Here is a 21,590-nt window from a genome sequence, read left to right as displayed (position 1 = left end):
ACTTTTGAGGTTGATGCTCATGTTGACGATTATATCAAAGATACACTGAAACAAGTTGCTTTCCACTCCCACGTTTTGGAGGAAAATAAAAGAATTACTTAACCACGGTTTCTTCAAAAGATATATGTAGAGTTTGATGCTGGTTTCAAAGGGACATTAACGCCGCCGCCGCCTCCACAGCAACGGCTCCCGCATGGACAAAAGATGGACAGCCCGCACTCATAACACCTTCACTTTACATCAAACATGTTCGCTTCAGGTTGTTGATTAATGGAATCATAATTTCGCAAATGCCATCTGTATGCCCAACAGTTACAGATTTAGTTAAGGATGGAAAATGGTTGCGCATATGGTTATTACTTTAATTGAGCTGTATAATCTTGGGGGGGAAAGTAAATTTTCAAACTATGAGGCAGTTGGAAAAACAACGATGACCAAAATATAATGGTACCTTAATGCAATTACTTGATTAAAAATTGAGAATTAAGTATTCAGAGAATAAATTGCTCAAGTATTGAGTAACTGGTGAAGAACACATGAATGTGAAAAAGACAAAAACAAAAAGTCCACAGAGCATTATATTTTGCAACCATAGACCAAGACCGCCTCTCATCAGGGAGAAAAGTGGAAGGTCTTAGACTGGCCAAGTCAATAACCGGACCATAACCCAATAGAGCATGCATTTTACCTCCTTAAGGAGACTGAAGGGAAACCCCCCCCCAGAAAATAACTGAAAGAGGCCGCAGTAAAGGCCTGGAAAAGCTTTTCAAATGAAGAATGCAACTGTCTGATCCAGTCAATAGGGCCCGACCGATTAATCGGTCGCCGACTATAGCCTTTCAAACATTTCCCATTAACACTATCATCGAAGAAAACCAAAGTTTACCCTGAATGCACAATTTTGTTTGCGTAGTATTAGCAACTAGCAAGTGTGTAGCATACGTTATTCTGGTTATTCTGTTGTCCCTAAGCATCCTTTAACTCTTTGACTGCCAAAAACGTTAAATAACGTTTAGTAAAATCCTATGGAAGAGTGCCAAAGACGTATAAAGACGTTTTTTTTTTTCAAAACAGAGGTGAAACTAACCATTTTCTATTGTTGATTACTGAAAAACGGAATAAGGTAGAAACAAACTTTTTTTTCTGATGAAAGATGAGAGTCCAATCTTTCATTTGGTAGTATGTGTGTTTCCATAGTCCAAACACATCATTTTCTGTGGACCTTGAAAGATCAGTCAAAAATGCTTAAATCGGCTGGCACCCACGGCATCCCTTTTCTGAAAACGTCTGGCAGTTAAAGAGTTAATGACACCCCAGTTGGAGTTAGCTGTAAAACTTAACACACGACACTTAATGTGTATTTAAAAACATACAAAACATCCTTCGTTTTAAAAACATTGCTAGCTTGGCGCTAATGCTCCCATTCAAACGCTAACAGGATTCGACTTTGGGAGTGTTTTTCCTTCAAATAACGAATATTCACAGACAAATGCTGTGGGAACACATACCCGCAGGTAAGATAGCACAAATTAGTCCCAATGTGTGAAAAACTAGTTATTTCAATATAATTTAATCGCAATGTTCTGTGTGTGTACACCATGGATGCATTAAATTAACTTTATGCATTAAATATTTTAATCGGCAATCTGTATTTTTTTCTGCCAAAAATCGGCATCGGCCTCAAAAAATGCACATTGGTCGGGCCCTAGTCGCAGGCTTAAATTATTGCAAGTAAGTTTACTTGAAGTTCATCTAATAATGTCTGTTCCAATACTTTTGCGCACGTTAAAAAGTGTCTGGTTTCAAATAAAAGGTTCTCTGTCCTGAGTTGTTCAACACATCTAAATGTAAATACCATGAAATAAAAGCTAGAATTGACATTTTGTGTTTCATATTTATCTTTTTGATTTGCGACCCAAATGTTTTCAGCATACAACAAAAATAAAGAAACCGACCTTGCCATTACGATACTTTTGGAGGGGACTGAATAAACACCGTGTGTATGCATAGAAACGTCATAAAAGTCTATTTATTTGAGAATCGCAGTGGTATGAATGGTTTTGTAACCTTCCACGCTTTAAAGCAAAGCGCAGCCTGCGATGGATAAAATCCGAGCCACAACAACAACAACAATCTGATGAAACCCAATCAAACACCCGTTTCAACACATGATCGTGAAATGCATTTCCAGATGGAAATGCGCACCCAGTACAACTCATATTAGCATTTTCTGTATTGATATTAAGGGACTATACAAAACAAAAAGCTTTTTTTTTTTATTGAAGTGAAAAACAACCTTGGCGTTGCATGCTGAATTTAGCCGCACTTCTATCAAAATCATTTCCATGTAATTATGGCAGATTGCGTGGAAATTGCCTGCGTGCTCCCTGAGAGGAACGCAAAGGCTGCAGCAAGTTTGACTGATGATCGTGACGGTGATGCAAAAGGCTTTTAGAAGTGCTTTCTATCTCATTTAAATGTTTTATACTTGAACCATATACTTTATGTACCCACATATTACATCATAATAATGTCCAAACTGTTATAGTATATTTAACGAAGTCGTTTTATTTCGAACAAGAATTTTCTCTTCACTGAGAAAGTTAAGAAGTGAAGGGGGAAAATCTTGTTTACGTCATTATCTAATAATTTCTTTGTATTTTACTCCACAAAACATGTCTTTCGAAAAAAAAAAAAAAATTTTATTTTTTTTTATTTTTTTTACTACATCTACTTGTTAGAGCTTCTACTTAGACAGTCACTTTCCACTATTGCTTTTCTTTTCTCTCGTTGCAAAGTTCTGAACTGAAAACGGTGTCAGACTTAACACTGCAGAAAGAGGCAGCGCCATGTCTTGCTGCCGAGGCACTTTTTCCAATTCCCTTTAAACACATTCTTTTTTTTTTTTTTGCTGACTCTGCATCAATCTAAGAGAGCAGGCCATAAAACCACAATCCAAAAATGGCCAACATTAATAGGCATTTTGGTTTTAAAAATAATCCAAGATGGGGGGGAAAAAAGTGCAATGCAAGTAGACATCTGTGCACAGGTGATACATTGGAATGGGGAAATTAACACAAGAGGCTTAAGCCTTCCTCTTCTGTATGGATTTATAAAAGTAACAAATTAGAAATGAGTAATTCTGTTCTGTTAATTTGTTGTTTATTCATTTGGAATTTGCACATATTTGAATAATAAATACATATGCAATTCTATAAATCCGACACTCATTCCCATGACAAGCTCTTATTTACAGGCATGTTACGCCTCGTTGCACAATGTAAAAAAATAAATAAAGAGCAAACTGGATATTGTTGGTGGGACCAAACCATAACCCTTCCTCGGAAGCCACCAATTGGAAATAAATAACACGGGTGGGGGCTATATAGTAGAAGCTGGAGTGTGCAGCAAACGGAGAAGGTGACAAGCTATTGAACGGCTGCAGATCAGAGATTTGTTACACCCCTTTTAAGTCCTGAAATAGCTTTGCCTCTATTTGATCCTTTACAATCCGCGTTTGCAGGAAGAGACGGGGCGCTATGGTTTCCACTTTGCCGCAGGAAAGAGGAAGAAATCAACAACAAAAAGGAAAATGGATGGGTTGAATTTGGAACCATGCTGGCTAAATCTGTTTCTCTTCTTTTCTCTTTCTTTTCTGAACAATGTTGGCTCATCTGAAAGGATGGACATGTTTTCACTGATTCCATATTCGGTAACTCATCATTAAATTCAGAGCAAAGGTGAATGGAAATGCACCTCATCTATGGCTTAATTCATCATTGATGACAATAATAGCAATCTACGCATCTTCGATATAATATTCAATATGAGTATATGCACCTGTAACAACAAATTATTAAGTTTTACACACAAAAGCTACAATCGGATTAACGACTTAGAAAAACACTGGCATTTAGTAACTTTCTAACTAATTCATAATTACTTGAATAGAAAGTTTGTTTGCAAATATTTATTTTTATTACTAATAAAACTATTGAAATGCATTGGGGGAGGGGAGGGGGGGTGTTTTTTTTCGCACACATTATTGTTATTAATCCACAACATATAAAAGTATTCTTTAAAAAAATGGATATTATATGGAGACTATAATTACTAACTCTTTGACTGCCAGACGTTTTCAGAAAAGGGATGCCGTGGGTGCCAGCCGATTTAAGCATTTTTGACTGATCTTTCAAGGTCCACAGACAATTATGTGTTTGGACTATGGAAACACACATACTGCCAAATGAAAGATTGTATTCTCATCTTTCATCAGAAAAAAAAAGTTTGTTTCTACCTTATTCCGTTTTTCAGTAATCAACAATAGAAAATGGTTAGTTTCACCTCTGTTTTGGAAAAAAAAAACGTCTTTTAACGTCTTTGGCACTCCTCCATAGGATTTTACTAAACGTTATTTAACGTTTTTGGCAGTCAAAGAGCTAAATAAAAATAATGATAACAATTCTAACAACAGTAACATGAAAAAAAAAAAAACATTTGCGTCACAACCTCCTAAAGTGAAACATGACTAACATTAGTAGATTGAGAAGTAGACAAACAAGATAGCCAATAGAAATACTTAAGATATAATGTTACAATATTACACTGTTAACAGCTTTTGTTCAAAGGCACATACTTGTGTTGCTGAATATTACAGATAAAAGGCAGGCCTAGTCAATAGATTTGCTCCCAGGAGAAAGTCTGCCTCTCTTACAGGTCGGCGTGTTGAGTCACTCTAAAATGTATGGAGTGTTCTTGAGGATGTCCTAAGCGATTGTGCAGCACCAAGGGTTTTATAGCTCACGGGGAAAAATTTAAAAACGACTAACTTTGTTGAGGAAATGAAATTTGGGGTTTCAGGGGCTTTGCTCAAAATATTTTGGAATATCCACCTCGGCAATATAGATTTAAAAAAAAAAAAGTCCATCCCTTGTTTGCTATTTGCTGTAATAGTAAGAGTAACACTATAAAAAATAAGTCATGCTACCAACATAGCAGCCATGGCTAACATTGGCTCGTTTATGCTAATGCTAGATTAGTATTGTTAGCGCTAAATTAATACTTTTGATCATTCTCAACATCGCACTGCACAAATGCCCCGTCTTAATAAAATTCAATAAAGTAAAATAAAATAAAACTAATCAAAACTAAAATTACGCATTATTAATAAACAAAAACTAAGAACTAGCAGGCATGTTCTAAAAACGAATTCAAGCTTAATGAATTTGGAAAAAGAAGAGTCAAAATGAAATGAAGGCTAATGAAAAAATCCCAAACTATAATAACCTTGGGTGGCACAATGATTTATCGGTAAAATGAAAAGAAAATGAGGCAAAGGGTAAATGAAAAGAAAATGAGGCTACGAGGACAAATTAAGAAGGTAATTTGTCTGCTGAAATAACCTGCTGGCATGTTAAAAATATGCCGATTTTAGAGGGTCGAGACCTGTATTATATGCAGAAATAAAAAATGTTTTGAACTTCTGGTAACAGTTATGAACTATGCCTTTAAAATGGCACATCCAAAAATAAATAACACTATCTGCCTCCATTTTTGAGCGAACAGAACCGAGATTAAACTTTAAGGGAAAAAATCCTCTTCCAACAGACGATCTTCCATTTTTATATTTACCATCTGCATTTAAAGTCTGACTATAGAATCAAAACCTTGCCAATGATCCCCGAACAAAGAAAACATATTCCAAAGAGGCTCTGCGGTGGCTCTGATAAAACACCTACCGCTAAAAAAAAGTCAAAACCTTTGTGCTAATATTAATGGACATTCACAGCAGCAAGACCCCACTAAGATTAACCCTGGGGCCTAATCTCATTCACACAAAAAAGATTAACATTACATCTACTGTGGAGAGCAACAAAGCCCAATGACTTTGGAAGTGACTGGAGTGCCAGGCAGTGCTTGCTTATTTACCCTAAATGAATACTTATTTGCTAAGACTATAAAATTAAAAAAAAATTTTTTTTTGAATTTTAATATTATTATTCATTTAAATCACAATTTATTTTCTATTACAAAAACCTGTCAAATGAACAGGGGTGTCTTGACTTTTTATTTCCACTGCAACTACATGAGGTAACCCCCAAAATAAATACATCTTTAAATCAATAAACAAAATCAAACAGTGCTCGTTATAATGTAGTACAGTTCTAAAAAAAAAGCGGCACATTACAAATAAAATAATATTTTTCTTTGTTATAACAAAAAATAACTAAAGACACTGTCAAAATTTCAAATTGACAAGAGAGCAAAATCATTATCATATAAGTCACAATACAATTTCCAGGAAATATTATCAGTAAGGTTTGAAGATTGCAATATTTTATTACCGGTAATTATTCCTCGTGGAAAACACAATGAACCTCAAGCGGGAGGGGGGGGGACGTGTTTCCATGGTGAGTATTCACTCATTCACTCTGGGGGGTGACATTCAGAGCTTCGCAGCGGCCCATGTTGTGGCTCCTACTGTGAAATATTATTTACAAATGCTTACTTATAAAGGCTGATGGATTTGTCCCTCCGTGTCAGTCAATAATCCATGTCACAAGCAAAAGGTCAAAAAAGGAAATGCATTTTAATGAGAGGATTTATTCAGTCAATAAAAGGTTGTAAATTGGCAGAAACCCTGATTTAAATCATTATTCACAAACCTGTTCAAAACACTGGGGAAGTGAGCTTGTTGCAACATGGCCCTGATTGATCTCTTATACTCTGCTGCCAACTGCTGGCCGTTTTTTGTCATAACTACCATTGCTTTAAGCGACCACTTCAGGTCAGAGGCTGCATCAAAGCCTTCTGTATGTTCTAGCTTAAAAAAACATAAAAAAAAAAAAAAAAAGGTTTAAATACGTTTTTGGGACCAAGGTAATATTTAAAATAGAACGTTTTTATACGTTTTTTGGGAGCAAATGAGTTAAAGATGAACTGATTGGACCTAATTGTCAATAGATAAAGAAACTGACATGTTATCACTGTTGTTTCAAAAAGACTTCAACAGATATTATGGAATAAAAAAACACACACAAAAAAACAGTTGCATAATAATAATGATAACATTTGTGCATTTTATTTTGGCCGCCTTTTTTGAGTGGTGATTTGAATCTGAGTTTGTAATGTGAGGTGAGACGGCGGTAGAATACATTGAACAGATGATGACAACCTAAAAGAATGGCAGGGTCTGGTAATGCTGGCGGAGGTTTGTGAGGTTATTGACGGCTGTAAACGAGAAGGGGGAATCGTGTATGAAATATAATGTGTAATGGGCAGCCATTCAAGGTGCTGTCAAACAGGTGTGATATTACTCGTATGAGGGGATCTCGTCAGAATGTGGATGGCTTTTCTTCAGTAGGCCAGTAAGTTGCGGTAATCAAGACATGATGGGAATAGTGTTAGGGGAGGTGGATGGACAAAAAAAGACAGATGCAGATGTTATAAAAAGGTGAAAGTAAAATCCTGCACACTTAGTAGTTGATAGTTGCAGCCCTACTTATGCAAAATAAAATAAAAAATTACCCTAAAAAAATATTAACTCTAGGAGTGTCAGTCAATTACATTTTTTAATTGTAATTAATCACATGACTTTAATAATTAACTCATGATTAATCGCAACTAATCGCTCATTTTATATCTGTTGTAAAAACAAAATCCTATTTTTTTCCCCGTTTTTCATACTCTTGTTAACATAAAAGGGAAAAAGTTAAAAGGATTTAGGTTTTTTTCTAAAATGATTTAATATAAATATATATTAAAAAATTTAAACACTTGATCAATAACAATACATGACATTATATTAACAAACAACCCTAAAAAGGTATTAAATCATTGTACTGTTTTTACATGCAATTCAAGTCAAAGTCATTTTTAGTCAACTTACAGCAGCGATTCCAAGGACGTGAAACATTGAAACAGTTGCGTAAGCAGGTGTTGTTAGGAGAATCTCATAAAGCAGAAAATTACATATCCCAAGAGAGGACCTTGCATGATTTTCCATCTATAATTACACGAGGCTTGCTGTTGTAGCATTGATCTATTTATATACTTCGTGGGTAGAAATCGAGATTTATGGAATCATTGTCTGACATGGTACTGTATTCCCGCACAAACATCCGATGTGAATTTCTACACTCCGTATCTGAACAGCTAATGATGTTTTACAACATTGTGTTCATATCATGTGATGATTGCAACTCGCCATTCTATTCATTCTGTTTCGACACAATGATGGCGCCAATTATTACAACTGTAATGTACGAAGCCGGATGCCAACTTGAAGATATGAGATGAAAATAAAACTTTTATATTTTACGTATATTTGAAGGAAGTAGACAGTGCTGTGCTGTAGAAGTGCCATTTCCTTCTAAGATATACCTCTCCAATAAAAAACGATTCGATACATATCTCGAAATATTTCAAAGTGAAACGATTTGATTGAGTTTGGTTCAATGCGCTCGCAACTTTTAACCCCCAAAAAAAAAACAAATTTACGGTTCAAACCGGTGTTTGCACCCCAATTGTTTACCCATGATGACGTTGATCATAATTAATAAGCTGTATTCCTATATCAGTGGTATTACCAAACCAATTACACCGTAGACAATTGAAAGAAAAATATCACAATTACAAAAAAAAGTCAACTTGAACTGTAGGCTATAAAAATAGAGCTGGTTCGCTTGTAACAAGTCATAAAAGTGTGACTGTTACTGTGAAATTGTGTGGACGGTGTTATTTCTATTTATTTATAATAAAGGATCGTAAGAATAACGGCATCAGCAGGAGGTACTAAAAAAAATGTGACCCTTAGTGCAGCAAAATCAGCCGTGCGGTCATAAGCCTGTGACATCATCATACATCGTACTGTCAAGTGGGCTTTACTTACCCCACATGGCTGGAAGATGAGGCCATCAACTTCATGGCTGACCTGGGATGTAAAACTGCCTTCCAAGAGCTAAAATGTAAAAAAGAATGGAGTTAGGCAAGACTAAAACCACAACAGAGTCTGAAGATTTATTTGGAAAATGTGAAAAAGCAACGAATCGGAGAAAACGAAGAGGTTGAGAAAATTTGACCTTTTCCAAGTACAGTTGAAAAAGTAAACTTATTTTTGGTGATGAAATGACAGATGTCCCAATCAAGTGTTTTACTATCCATTGACCAAAAATATGCACATAAAGTTCACTGTGACTGTGTGGTGAAGAATTACAAATCAGAAACAAGAATATATTTCAACCAGCAGCGGTACGAGGAGCAGCCTGCTGCTGCTGCTGCTTCAAGGGAGATAGAAAATCAATCTAAAACAGTATCATATGCCCTGGAAAATGAAACGAAATAGCCACTCTAATATACGACTGTATATCACAAGACAGCATCTGATAAAATCCCTTTAAAGGGCAAACAATAAACGCAGCGCAACAAATCGACCAAAATGCGAGACTATTACAAAGCAAATGTAAAAATAATCGTAGTTTATTTTAATGGTGTACTCGTCCATGTGGAAACTTTTTTTTAAATACATTCAAGATGAAGATACCAATGTTCAGGCAGCCCCAGGAAATTGCCTTGATCAATAAAGAAGAATCGCATTAGTGTACAGAGCACCAGGTATCGTGTATAATCGCCAGGCGGTCATAATGAATTAAGGCAGATGGCAACTACAAGGCACCTCGGGCAAGGCACCCGATATTTGATTGGAAAATCAACTGGTGTCATCTTCTTTTCTAACTAACCAAGTTTGTTTGAAACAAATCTGGATCCAGATTGATGGATAACTACAGTACTGTGAAATAGCATTCGATTTGTTTACAATACTAAGACCTTTAGTTAATGTATTTAATTGTGGACCATTGGCCACTGTCACCAGCAGATTATTTACTCTCATTTGTGTACCACTAATGTACCATACTTGACACATTTAATGGTCTATGCTTTCATTGTTGATGTGCTTCACTACCAGTGTTTTGTTTTTGCAGATGTGTCTTTATCTAATTCATTATGGACCTAACATCGAAAGACTAACATCAAAAGACTAACATTTTCAATGACGGAGTTCAACCCAAGACACGCTTAGGACGGCCCCCTCATTTGAATAACAATTCATGACGGATTTCATGAGCGTTTTTATTTATATATTGACATTTAATTCTATTTAAATATTTATTTTTGTATTTATTTCCACATTTATTTTTATATTTTTTTATTTATTTTTACTTGCATTTATTATTAGTATATATTTTGTTGTTTTTATTTCCACAATTTTTTTGTATTTAATTTTTGAATTATATTTTTTCATATAAGTTTGTATTTATTTATTTATTATGTTGGCATTTTTGGTCCTCGATAATTCAGTAGTTCTTAATTCATTCAAACCCAAAAACGTATAAATACGTTTTTTAAATACTTTTTCCTTCTTCCCCAAAAACGTAATTATATGTTTAAAAAAAAAAGGAAAAAAAAAGGGCTTTGATGGAACATCGGACATGAAGAAGTCACAAAGCAATTGTAGTTATTACAAAAAAACGGCCAGCGGGTGGCAGCATAGTATAAGAGATCAGCCAGGGCCATGTTGCAACAAGCTTACCAGTAATTTCAACAGGTTTATGAATAATGATGAAACTTAGCTATATTTTATTGCTAACTGCTGCAAAATGGAAACAGATACAAATGATGAAAAGAAGAGACTCTAATCTTTCTTTTCGTAGGTTTCATGTTTTTATAAGAATAGAACACAATATTCTGTGGGCCTTGCAAAATCAGTCAAAATCCAGTAAAACAGCCGGGAGCGAAGGGGATTGCTTCAAGTGAAAATGGCTGGGAGTGAATGAGTTAACTGTGTTGACAAACAAAAAAAACAACAATTTTTTCTTCATCCAAAACACCTTTTTTTTTTTACGCACACGGACTCAATAACTGACTAATGAAGCGAGTAATCAAGACAAAAAGACAACATTAACATAAACTAATCAGCATCCCTCCACTCTTGTACAGCGCTGACATTTCAATCAGGGGGCACGCAGTCATTGAGAAAGCACGTGACGAGTTGGTTTCATCTGATAGAGTGAGACACTTACCATGCTGCAGAAGACAGCTCATCATCCATCTTGTCTTTGGACTGAGCCAGACAAACTAATAACCTCCGTCACGAGAACCCGCAAATCATGGCATTATGTAACCACATTTGAATTTAATGTATTCGTGACAAATCATGTCGTTTCCTATCAAAGACAAGGCTGAGGGGTTCTATGATGGCAGGCCTGCTTTAGAGAAGACAATGTGAGAAAAATCTTTAAAGACATTTCGTCAAAACAGAAAAATCTTTCGTTCGCATTTGAAAAACGAGGGGTAAGCCCTGCCACAAACACTTAAACGGCCACTAAAATATGTTTGCTCTCTACTGCATTTGTACAAGAAAATAAAGCCACATCAGTGCTCTTGAGAGTGATGAATGAGTCACAACTGATCACACCAAAGTTGACGATCATGCTGACACGGACGAGGCAGAGAGCCAGACTAAAAAGAAATGCTGTCTTTATGCGGGAATGGCAAGTGGGCGGCAAGATCTAGGAGTTCCATTTCACTTCTCTTGCCGTCTTAGCACACCCACCCACCACTTTCGCTCAACGCGGTGAACTTGGATGGAGGGAAGAGCAGAAATAAGACATACCAGTCAAACACCCACCTTCTGTAAGGAGGTACCTTGAAGTGATTAAGTGGAGAAGCGGGGCAGTGGAAGTGCTTTCACGTTAAAGCTCTTTGGGAAGGAGACAAAGGCGGTGCGCGCTACAGGAGGGGCGTGTGGGTGGGGTTGAAACTAAACAAATACCCATTTAAAAAAAAAATCGAGCTTTCATTGCAAGGTGGGACAAGCGAGGCAGTGGGAAAGGGGGAAAAATTTACTCATGGTTTGTGCATGCAAAAAAAAAAAAAAGAGGCTACTCATGCATTACCGGGTAGACCCAAGATTGTGCCTACCAACTGGGTAAAAATATACTGCAGTTCATTTCACACGTTCGTTTATTTTTATTTATTTTTTTATTTAGTTTAAACACAATGTTATAGAGGATGGGCAAATACATCCAATTGCTAAACAATCGGGACGAATTACCTCAAACATTTGCTTCCCCAAATTTATTAGGTAGCAGTTTGCCTCTTCCGATTCCATCACTACAAACTTAATTTTGCGCTTGCTTTTGTTAGAGTGACTGATGAACACGCCATTAAGCGCCTGTTATTTTGGTTTTAGTAAAAGATCACAATCTTAGTCGATTAAAAAGCAACACACTCAACAGCGTGAGCAATCTGTTAAGAGTGAACAAGCAATTGAGTGACCGCTATTTGGGCTCTTAGTAAATCCATTTTTACCATGATTAACTCATTCACTGCCATTGACGGCTATAAACGTCAAAAATTTATTTGAACTATTTCTATTAGTTTAACATTTATTCCCACTTTTTTTTTTTTTTTTTTTAAACAAGAGTGTGAAAATCTAGATTTTTTTTATTGGACATTTAGAACAGATATCAAATTTGTGATTAATTGTGAGTTAACTAGTGAAGTCATGCGATTAATTCCATTTAAAAATTTTAATCACCTGACACCCCTAATTTTTAATAATCTTTTTTTCTTCTTCTTCTTTTTTTTTTTTTTTTTTTTTTAAATCGCATCTGGCCATTGTTTTTTTTAATTGTAATTAATCACATGACTTCAATAATTAACTCACGATTAATCAATAATTTTATATCTGTTCTAAATGTAAAATAATTATTTTTTTAGGTTTTCATACTCATATTAACAAGAGTGGAAAAAGTGTTAAACTAATAGAAATAGTTCAAATGATATTTTTGACGTCTATAGCCGTCAATGGCAGTGAATGAGCTCATGTCAGTCTACATTTGATGTTTGGTCTCATAAAAGGACACAATCGATATGTATGGCCGGGCTAGAGCAGGACAGCAGATTGATGATGCGTTCTGTATGCCATTCACCTCGAGTACTACTCTATCCTCGTCAAGATTTCTAACGGCCAATCAAAGTAGGTCCGTTCCATAAAACACTTCCTCCCCTGCTTACAAAAGGAATGAAATGCGGGATACCCACGAGGCTCATTTTCTGTGCCCTAGACACGCACACCCCTCGACTGATGCTATGCACTTTCCATCCGTGTTCTTGTGTCCTTGCGCTGTCTGTTCATCTTCTGCTCAGGGGAGGCTTGTGTGTGGGGGGGTTTCAATCAAAGGCAGAGAGGATGGATTGATATTCCAGTCAAGCTACAGGGTTGTTGTTGCTGGAGGCTCCTCTCAAGCCTATTGTGAATGGCCCTGAAAATTCAGTGTATAGTTTATTATGTTTACGGAATATTAAAAAAAAAAAAATACCACGTCACAGAGCGTATGCAGGGTTACCAAAACGTTGGCTGGTTTTGGACTAGAACTCTGTTATACAGTCTATAAAAGTTGGTAGCCGAATTAAAGTCGTTCCATAACAAATAGAGCATATTTTACTGTGCGTAGCAGGAAAGACAATAGGTGAGATGTGCATAATGGGAATAATAAACCAATAATGGATATTGTTATCAGCTATTCACCTTTTCTCCCCAGTGAATGTAAAAAAATTATTTTCATGCTTCATTTATGCAGTGGTTTAAATTTTAAACTGTTCAGCTCATTACCAAAGAGTCAGCAGTCCCATTCAAAATTTCCGCGGGAATTTTTCTAGTTGCATAATGTCCTCCTGTGATTGGGTGCAGATATTGAATTCGGGTGAAGAGGAGGCAGCAAGGTCTTGTCACAGATCTTGCTTTTTTTTTTCATCTCCTATAGCTAAAGACTTGACAGCAGAAGTGTGAGGTTAGCGAGTCACGAGGAAGCCGCAGACAGATCACACTCAGGTAATGAGACATGCCGGAGAGGGGTAATCTCTTGTCTTGTACATTTCACAATACAAACCACCAGCTTTGGGCAGGAGAAAAAAAGGATTTGGACTTTGTGTGACAAAATAATAGTAAGTCAACATGAGAATGTGTCCCGAAAAATAAATCATACCAGCCTCTGACATTTTCACATTATGTTCCCTTGTACCCAAGAAGAAATGGATCCGGAGAAGATTTAGCTTGAAAAATATTACATAAACACATTATAATGTCAACTGTGTTGACAGTGATTTATGTGTCTACATTTTATCTCAATAAGGACTACAGCTAACGATTATTCCAATTGTCCATGTTTTTTCCATTAACTATTTGACTGCCAAAAACGTTACCCCCTTAAGGAGACTGAAGGGAAAACCCCCCAGAAAATAACTGAAAGAGGCCGCAGTAAAGGCCTGGAAAAGCTTTTCAAATGAAGAATGCAACTGTCTGATCCAGTCAATAGGGCCCGACCGATTAATCGGTCGCCGACTATAGCCTTTCAAACATTTCCCATTAACACTATCATCGAAGAAAACCGAAGTTTACCCTGAATGCACAATTTTGTTTGCGTAGCATTAGCAACTAGCAAGTGTGTAGCATATGTTATTCTGGTTATTCTGTTGTCCCTAAGCATCCTTTAACTCTTTGACTGCCAAAAACGTTAAATAACGTTAAGTAAAATCCTATGGAGGAGTGCCAAAGACGTAAAAAGATGTTTTTTTTTTCAAAACAGAGGTGAAACTAACCATTTTCTATTGTTGATTACTGAAAAACGAAATAAGGTAGAAACAAACTTTTTTTCTGATGAAAGATGAGAGTCCAATCTTTCATTTGGTAGTATGTGTGTTTCCATAGTCCAAACACATAATTTTCTGTGGACCTTAAAAGATCAGTCAAAATGCTTAAATCGGCTGGCACCCACGGCATCCCTTTTCTGAAAACGTCTGGCAGTCAAAGAGTTAATCGATGAATTCGCCAAAATAATATTCCCATTCCTTTATTCCAAAACATTATTTCAAATTGGCAGTGCAGAGCATGCACAAACATAAATAATGACATAATTACTAGTTTGGTTCATAACATGTCAGAAAATAAGCAAAAATGTTAATCGTTGCTTCCCACAGTAAAGGAATCCATTTGGTGAAGTCGATTGTTTGCTATCTGGATGCAGTTATTAAAGCCAGTTGAGTCACTGCCACCATAACAGAGCTCGTACCTCAAATTTGTAATCGGAGTTGAAATTTAAAGCAAAAAAAATAAACAAAAAATTGTCCCGATGACGGACTATTTCACAAAGGCCACTCAAAGCACCAATTATACAAATCCTTGAGAAATCAGACCACATATGCGGAAAACACTAAACAACCTATTTGTATGCATTTGAAATAAATACAGTGGAAAAAAAATTGGGGGGCCACACCCTCAGCATCACTCTCGTTCTGCTACAAATTTGCATTTATCTTTCCACAACTTCTATTTGTCAGCGGGCTCTCTCCTTATTACATGGGCATGAACAGTGCTCTGTGTAAATAAAAGCCCATAATGGCCGTTGAATTAGCTTACTTGCAACAGATGGGTTGCGAGTGATGCTGGTAGCACAGCGAGACAATAAACTTGGGACGATCAAAATCTTTGCCAGGGCTGCAGTTCAGGAAGCAAGTACAACCAGACCAGATGGTGAGTGAGTATTACACATTAACAAATAACAGAAGCAGTAAGACTATAAATTGCATAAAAAGCTTTTACAAACTCCCTGGAGGAAAAAAAAAATATATTTTTTTACCCTCTAACTAATGCCTCCTTTCCATGGCACGGTATCTATCACCTTGCTCACAATTGCTATTTCTACTATTCGATGGTGGGCAGCCGCCATAGTCAGTCACCAAACCAAAAATACCCTCACATTAGGATTTTGGCGTGCCTTAATCTGAAAGACCACAGTGGCACTTTCCTGGACCAAACGATGGCAGAAAAACACCCCAAAAGAATAATAGCGCAACCTGTTCCTTTCACAGCGGGGCTGCTTTCAGATTTCTCCAGTGGCTAACGCTCTATTTTTTTTTCTCAGCCAACTCCATTCAAACCCCTAAAATACGCCATGGTTGTGCAAATGTGGAAATCCTGTATGCCAAAAGGGTCAGTAAGATAATTGGGTGAGTGGAGGAAGTAAAAATGAATAAATAGGAGTCATTTGGAAGGGAAATGAGGACTTTAATGTCCAAGCGTCAGCCATGAAACACATCAACCTAGCAACAGACAAAGGCCAGCATACAACTGCAGCCTGTGACCGAATTGCCCCCAAAAAGGAATTTGCCGTCAACATATCATAAAGTGGAGGATTGTGCTCCTATGAATGAAAGCCAGACACCAGTTCCCCTTATATTAACATCCCATATAACAGAGTTATGACTGTATGGGGACCAGATGGTCACTGACCAACACAAAAGAACCGATAAAGCTCCAGCGACTTCAATATTCAGATCGACATCCAGAGGGAGTGATATGACCTCTTATATTAAAATACAGATAGCAAAACTATTTAAAGCTATAAGTTTAAATTGTCAAAAGTTGAAATCAGTGTCGGCACAGAAAGAGATGCTCGTAAAGTCTCATCCCATCCATAGACCCCGATCATTAGTGGAAGTGCAGGGCCGAGGTTTCCAATTGATCTTGGCTCCAGCAAAACATCAAATAAATTGTGCTCTGACCTCCTCAAGACCTGACGTTACAGCACAAGCGCACCTTTGAGGATGGCTAAATCGTGTTTTAGAGGATCAAAGCTGTACCCTGGCTTTTTCCAAAGACACGGCCCAACTGAGACCTCGATGGCGAAGATTATTGATTTCACAAAAACAACACTGGTCAGACCAATGTGACAATGACAAATGACATATATTTTCTAGATCAGTTTTCCGCACTGAAGACAGTGCTCCAGTTTTTCTGTTGCGCAATACTTGCTTTTTTTTCTTGCTTTTTTTAAGGGGGCCCATTTTGCTACTAGGTAGCGCACTAGCTCAGTCACGCATCTTAAAGGCAACTTTTAAGCTACATTCCAAGAACAATACCTGAACTGGGATTCATAGAACAAATGAGGACATTTCACCTCATTTTTCATTTTGCATTTTGAAACGGGCGGAAGTTTATCAGGAGCGCTAAAGGTAAGCATATCCTCTACTGGTAACTTGTAGCCACAGCATTTTTTTTTCAGTTTTGTTTTGACAAAATAACAATCGGGTATTATATGATATTATTATTATATTATACTTTTTAAAATTTGTCTTAAGTTTTTTAAAAAACGGGAGCATATACAGAACTAGAAAAATTCCCAGGGAAATTTTGAATGGGACTGCTGACTCTTGCAAGGTGGAAACACGCATGTACTGTATGTAGTACTTGTAGACATAGTAGTAGTAGTAGTATAGTAGTAGCACTTAGATACCTAATCAATTGGCCAAAATGGCCGCCGCCCTGGGCGAGCAGAGTGGCGAGAATCTTGGGCGTACCTAATCAATTGGCCAAAATGGCCGCCGCCCTGAGCGAGCAAAGTGCCGAGAATCCTTGGCGTACCTAATCAATTGGCCAAGATGGCCGCCGCCCCGGGTGGGCGGAGGGGAGAGAATCCTTGGCGACGCGAATTAATTGGCCAAAATGGCCGCCGCCCTGGGCGAGCGGAGTGGCGAGAATCCTGGGCGTACCTAATCAATTGGCCAAAATGGCCGCCGCCCTGAGCGAGCGAAGTGACGAGAATCCTTGGCGTACCTAATGAATTGGCCAAGATGGCCGTCGCCCTGGGCGAGCGGAGTGGCGAGAATCCTGGGAATACCTAATCAATTGGCCAAGATGGCCGCCGACCCGGGTGGTCGAGGGGGAGAGAGTCCTTGGCGTACCTAAAAAAAAAAGCTGCTTGATCTGATTTGATCACTTTCGTTTTCCCATTCATTCCCAACGGGGACTTAATTTGGGAATAGCGTCGCCATGGTAACTCGGAATTCTTAGAAAAATAATAGCGCAGCGAGTCAGATGGAGCCGCATCGTTTGGTCCCAGAAATATAGAGATATTTGGATTCTACATCTGAATTTGCCCTAGAAAACATTGTTGGCTACTTTTTTTTTGGGGGGGGGGCAGTAAATCGGAAGTCCCGCCTCCTCCGTGGCATATACCCCATTAAGATAGAAAGTGATGAGGTTTGGCTGAAGGAAGAATCAGGGATAATGACGTAACACTCATTTAAAAAAAAAAAAAGAAAAAAAAGAGAGAGACAGACAGACAGCCTTTCTCTGTCAGGTCAATCCTACAAATCAGAACTGCTCCCTTGAACCCTTTGGCCCGACTATTCTCAAGTCCCAAATGCTATATCCTCATTCACAGGTTGACTTGGCACACAGGCTCCCTTGCAACCATAAATAGTGTTTCTGCCACTCATAATTCAACATTACCTAGTCCTACTCCACTACAGTAAAATGCTCTCCTTGCCTGAACCCTTGAAAAGAATCATACATTTTTCAAAGAAAGTTGAGTAGCGCCACAGCTTCAAGTGCTAAGAATCTTAAGAGTCTGCTTTCATCTCTGGTGCCAAAGAGGCCAACAATTTCATCCTGCCATCAAACACAAGCAACACATTCTTTGTGGACCTTGGCGGCTTTTAGTTCTTTTTCTCCCAGGAATAACCCCTATAGAGCCTCCTGAGGGTAAGTCCCATAACATCTACATAGCATCGACAGCAAAGAGAGATAAAAACCTATTTAGATATGGTTACTCTTGGCCAGGCTGAGCTCATTACGCAGACTGCCCAGCTGACAAAAAAGCTCAAGGAGTTTACTTTTTAAATTTTTTTCGCCCCAAGGTTAAAACCAATATATTTCTTCCAAACTCAATTGCCCTCTGTGGTCTGCCCATTTTTCATGTGGCACCAATGGCGTTTAAAACATAAACCTTATACACTGGTGCCTTGAGATACAAGATTATTTGGTTATATGGAATGTCAAACGCTAAAAACAACATTTTTTTCCCGCCATAAATAAACCTCTCTCCTCTCCTTTGTCCTTGGATGCTAATCGTTGAAACATCACCTCCCGCTTTCTCGCAACTAAATAAAAGGAAAGAGCCTCAGGTACAGGAGGAGGTGTGGCTTATGTTTTATTAAAAACACTCTAAACACTACCTTATTTGCACTGGCAGACTTTCACCCTGTTATCTCCTAGGAAACCCACATACATCTTTGAACTCCAACACGACTTTTCATGTTTACCAAAAACAAAATGCCACAGATTACAGTAATTCAGATTAATGACTGGGTGTAACTACAGTAATTTCTGGACTAAAAGGCGCACCTGACTGTAAGACGCGCTAGCTAAATTTGGGAAATACTCAAGTTTGTTAGACATATAAGCCGCACCTGAATGTAAGCCGCAGGTGTTTTAATGTTACCGCACCGGGTTCCCGCTATTTTATTCCCATAATGAGGGCGCAAATTGTCTCTTTTACTCTATTTGGGCTCACTTGGTTTGTTTTGCTCTGCCTGACGCTCTTGAGCTTTCTTTATGGTGTGCCCCCTTGTGATCTGATGGATAAGACGCACCTTTGTATTAGCCGCAGGGTCGAATGCAAGTGAAAAAGTAGCTGTGGCTTATAGTCCAGAAATTACTGTAGTGAAAAAATTCTGATTTATTTACCTTGCGTGATGCCTGAATGTCGAAGAACGGCTTATTTCGGACACTGAAGGGCTCCTTCGTTTTGTCAATCTGTCCAGTCTTCATTTTTTCCATCCGAGGAGAAATGATCTCTTTTTCGATGCATAACAACCGGATATTGAAATCACACTGACCCACGGGCTGTCCCTGAAACACACACAGACAAATTGAATCTCAAATATAAAAAGACTGCAGGTCACGTCAACTTAACAATAGGAACGTCTTGACAAAGTATTACAGAATGTGAAGTACAAAAAAACAAATAGCTGTTTATTCTTCGCCGGTGAAATTCTTCAAAATGTTAACTTGACATCAAATAAAACTAAACATCAACAAACAGTACAGTGAACTCCATTTTGCTTTGTTACTATGACAACAGTTGGCTACACATGGCGGTACCTGTTAAGCGGTAATCTAAGCCATCGCTGACTTTTAATCTGCTTTGCCCATCAAGGTCACAAAATAATAAAATATCCATACATAGTTTTATAAAGATATTGACAATAGCCGTGTGCTATTTGGGGTTTTCTTGACCTGAATGTAATTAAAGTAATAACACATGGACAATAAATATAAAGCATGTAATGTATATTTACGGTGATCTACAAAGCAAGTAAAGCCACCATCATAATATTGGTTGCTATTGTTAGATATTATTAACATTTAAATTCTTTATTTTCATATATTAACCATTGTTATACATTATTAACATTTTAATTCTTTATATTAACCATGTCGAAATGTTTTGTAGATGTGAGGAAGTGTTGAACTCAGTATAATTTGACCTTAACCTAAGCTGGTAAATTGTTTGGTCTAAAAAAAATTCCTTCTCAGCGTTCTGTGCGAAAACACATTTAGTCCTTGAGAACAAAATCTGCTTCGAACACACACACCCCTGACTCTGTTTTCGCCATCGCTCACGGAAAAGTACCCAGAGAGTATGTTTTGTCTACAAATGAAAGAGAGGCGGTCTGTTTAACTATAAGAAGCCATTTTACACGCGGAAGAGACACATTCGGCACTCTGAAATTCCACCTGTTATGTGATGTTTGGAGTCTGTCACGATGTCCAGAGATCTCTGTTTTTTTTTTTTTATTAAATCATTTTTGCAAAGGTTTTTTTTCTTACATTAAATCTGTCTTCAAATTTTGGAACACGCAAAGAGGACAAATATATTTATTCCTCTTCACTATCTGAATAAATTGCATTCGGTAGCGACAAGAAAACAGAAAATAGTTTACAACTTGTATTTGTGATACCACAATATGCTTTGTTCTATATATCTGTACTCATCCCATAAAGCGGGTTATTGCAATTCACTGGCGTCAGGGCGGAAATTCATAAATCACAATTTGGTGAATTTCATATTTAAAAAAAATATATATTTTGTTCAGTCCACCCAAAATGGCTTGTTGAACTATTTTTGTAGTCTCTTGCAAAATGACTATTTTGGAGGCACAAGGACTCGGCCTGACGGCAGCGAATTCCATCTAAATATGCTTCTGTCAAGCTGCTGTAAATAATTTAGAGTTGCTTCAATATGCAGTTGCCAATCTAGGAAAAGCCATATACACAGCATTACATCTGCTCTTCCTTCAGTCATAAGCTTCATGCAGAATTCAGATTTAACCGCTTCCACATCTGGCTGAAGACAAACTACACTTTCCGACAAGGCCCCGGGTGACATCATGGCTTTGTATTCTTCCACTTGAATCTTATCATTTTAAGCATTTCCTACATTTACATTGTGCCTTTGCAGTTTGATCCTCAACCCGTGCCGATCAGCATTCCGCCAACATCACTGAATAAACTCTTACCGTGATGTCACATTTTATATTTCACTTCTTCGTAAGTAACTGTTAAAGCTCAATCTAAATAAAGCTGCACTCGACTATTTACTTGGGCCATGGCTCAATACTCGGCAATCTATATCAGGACACAGCGAGCAGGACGGTAGAGTCTCGGTTGTATTAGTATTCTGCTC

At 37.5% G+C, this 21,590-nt stretch overlaps 1 protein-coding gene across 1 annotated transcript in view; it reads right to left on the bottom strand.

The window, feature by feature from the left end:
- Positions 1-21,590, bottom strand: part of rngtt (RNA guanylyltransferase and 5'-phosphatase) — a 71,724-nt gene that overhangs the window by 21,922 nt on the left and 28,212 nt on the right. Inside the window, exons 11-12 of the mRNA XM_077552605.1 lie at positions 19,589-19,753; positions 8,891-8,959 (exon numbers count right to left, since the gene is read on the bottom strand). Coding sequence (XP_077408731.1) covers positions 8,891-8,959; positions 19,589-19,753 — 234 coding nt within the window. The remainder of the gene's footprint in view (positions 1-8,890; positions 8,960-19,588; positions 19,754-21,590) is intronic.

Source organism: Vanacampus margaritifer, chromosome 19, assembly GCF_051991255.1.
Source record: "Vanacampus margaritifer isolate UIUO_Vmar chromosome 19, RoL_Vmar_1.0, whole genome shotgun sequence".
In the NCBI taxonomy this organism is placed as follows: domain Eukaryota; kingdom Metazoa; phylum Chordata; class Actinopteri; order Syngnathiformes; family Syngnathidae; genus Vanacampus; species Vanacampus margaritifer.
Note: the sequence above shows the minus strand (reverse complement) of the source record. Positions and strands in the feature narration are given on the sequence as shown.